Source organism: Pinus tabuliformis, chromosome 6 (genome assembly GCF_031772625.1).
Source record: "Pinus tabuliformis cultivar Carrire ecotype Pingquan chromosome 6, CPIR1, whole genome shotgun sequence".
Classification (NCBI taxonomy): domain Eukaryota; kingdom Viridiplantae; phylum Streptophyta; class Pinopsida; order Pinales; family Pinaceae; genus Pinus; species Pinus tabuliformis.
In genome coordinates, this window is record NC_142292.1 from 1,525,444,009 (window position 1) to 1,525,445,456 (window position 1,448).

The 1,448-nt window shown below is 42.5% G+C and overlaps 1 protein-coding gene across 1 annotated transcript; it reads right to left on the reverse strand.

Moving 5' to 3' along the window:
- Nucleotides 1-200: 200 nt before the first annotated feature.
- LOC149264533 (calcium-dependent protein kinase 14-like) lies at nt 201-892 on the reverse strand. The gene is made up of 2 exons (XM_089389866.1): nt 566-892; nt 201-475 (listed from the first exon to the last, which is right to left on the reverse strand). Exons 1-2 carry the CDS (start codon nt 775-777, stop codon nt 382-384), a joined length of 306 nt encoding a protein of 101 aa, XP_089245992.1. The 5' UTR covers nt 778-892; the 3' UTR covers nt 201-381.
- Between the last annotated feature and the right edge of the window lie 556 nt (nt 893-1,448).

Below are 1,448 nucleotides of genomic sequence, written 5' to 3' on the forward strand. Positions count from 1 at the left end.
ATTACAAATGTTGGCATTAAAAATGCATTAATATATGTTACCGAATGACATTACAAATGCATTGATATATGGGGTTGGTTATTGCAACAGATTCTGATTACAATTGGGTAATATTACAGGTGGTTATTACTATGGGTTGATACAATGCATTATTATTATTGCAATGCGTTGATACAAGGCTAAGATAGAACGGTGGTTGAAAATGCTTTATAGAACGCTATCAATTACTATACAACGCTATATGAAACGTTGCATAGAACGGTATATTGAACACAATAACCAATGTGTGGAACCCCACATAGAATGCGTTAATAAACTTTGGAGAGCATTATGAATAATTTGGTAATTTGCAAATTTAGAATATTATGTCAATACCAAAGTTCATGGTTCATGATAGTTTTGGAGGGCAACCCTTATCCCGATTGCAGGTTCTCTATACCCGCAGTACCGACAATTCCTTGCATTGATCCTTCCCCTGCAGCATACATTGATGTCAGAATTTCGACCATGGCATTCATCGATAGCCTCATATGACAACGGAAGTGGGAAAGCATAATAAGCATACCTGGAGAGAAAGAGGAAATTTGAAGTATTGGCAAAGAGAATGTTATCAGGTTTTATATCTCGGTGAGCGATTCCGATGGAGTGGCAGTAACTGATGGCTTCCATGAGCTTTTGCAGGATGCTGGCGGCCTCGGCCTCCTCTTCCGAAAAAGGAACTGTATTCTTCCTGCCGACGATTCTGTCATACAGATCTCCGCCTGAGCACATCTCCATTACCAGATGGACAAAATCATCATCCTCATAAACGTCATGAAGCGAAAACACAGTGGGGAAGAAGGGAAGCAGACGGAGCTTTCATAACTTGAATAGCTTCGTTGTGTGAACTGGGTATTTTTGTGGCCAACTGGGGGAGCTGTGGGGTTGATGGGGGGAACTTGAATAGCTTCGTTGTGTGAACTGGGTATTTTTGTGGCTAACTGGGGGAGCTGTGGGGTTAATGGGGGAATTGGGAAGAAGCGGGAAAGGTAACAGGGAATTTTAAATTGAGTCTCGAGCCCTGAGCCCCTCCAGCATACGAATACAGGCTGTGCAAAGTACAACGAAAAGACAGGGCAAGTTTCACGATGCCAAATTCATTGGGAGTTTTCCGAGTTCAGCGGCAGGTCTATCTGTTTATGCAAACGGAAACGGTAACGGAGATGGAAGAGGGCCCCACTGGCCACGTCGACAGGCGCATCGAACCTGCAATCGAGTTAAGGTCGGCGGTTTTGGAGAGCATTGAGCATATTTTCTAAGCCACATTGTGCAGCGTTCATTGGTGCGTTAACATTACGCTTGTGTGCAGCGTATTTACAAGCAGAATATCTAAAACAGTGTATTTCCAACGTATTTCCATTTGTGCATTTACATTACAAGCAGTGTTAACATTAAAACTGAGTTCATTG

Bases quoted from the DNA above. Each gene is read 5' to 3' on its own strand.
- LOC149264533 (XM_089389866.1), bottom strand. From the start codon at position 777: ATGGAGATGTGCTCAGGCGGAGATCTGTATGACAGAATCGTCGGCAGG. The intron at 476-565 runs GTATGCTTATTA...TGTATGCTGCAG, and splicing joins AATTTCCTCTTTCTCTCCAG to GGGAAGGATCAATGCAAGGA.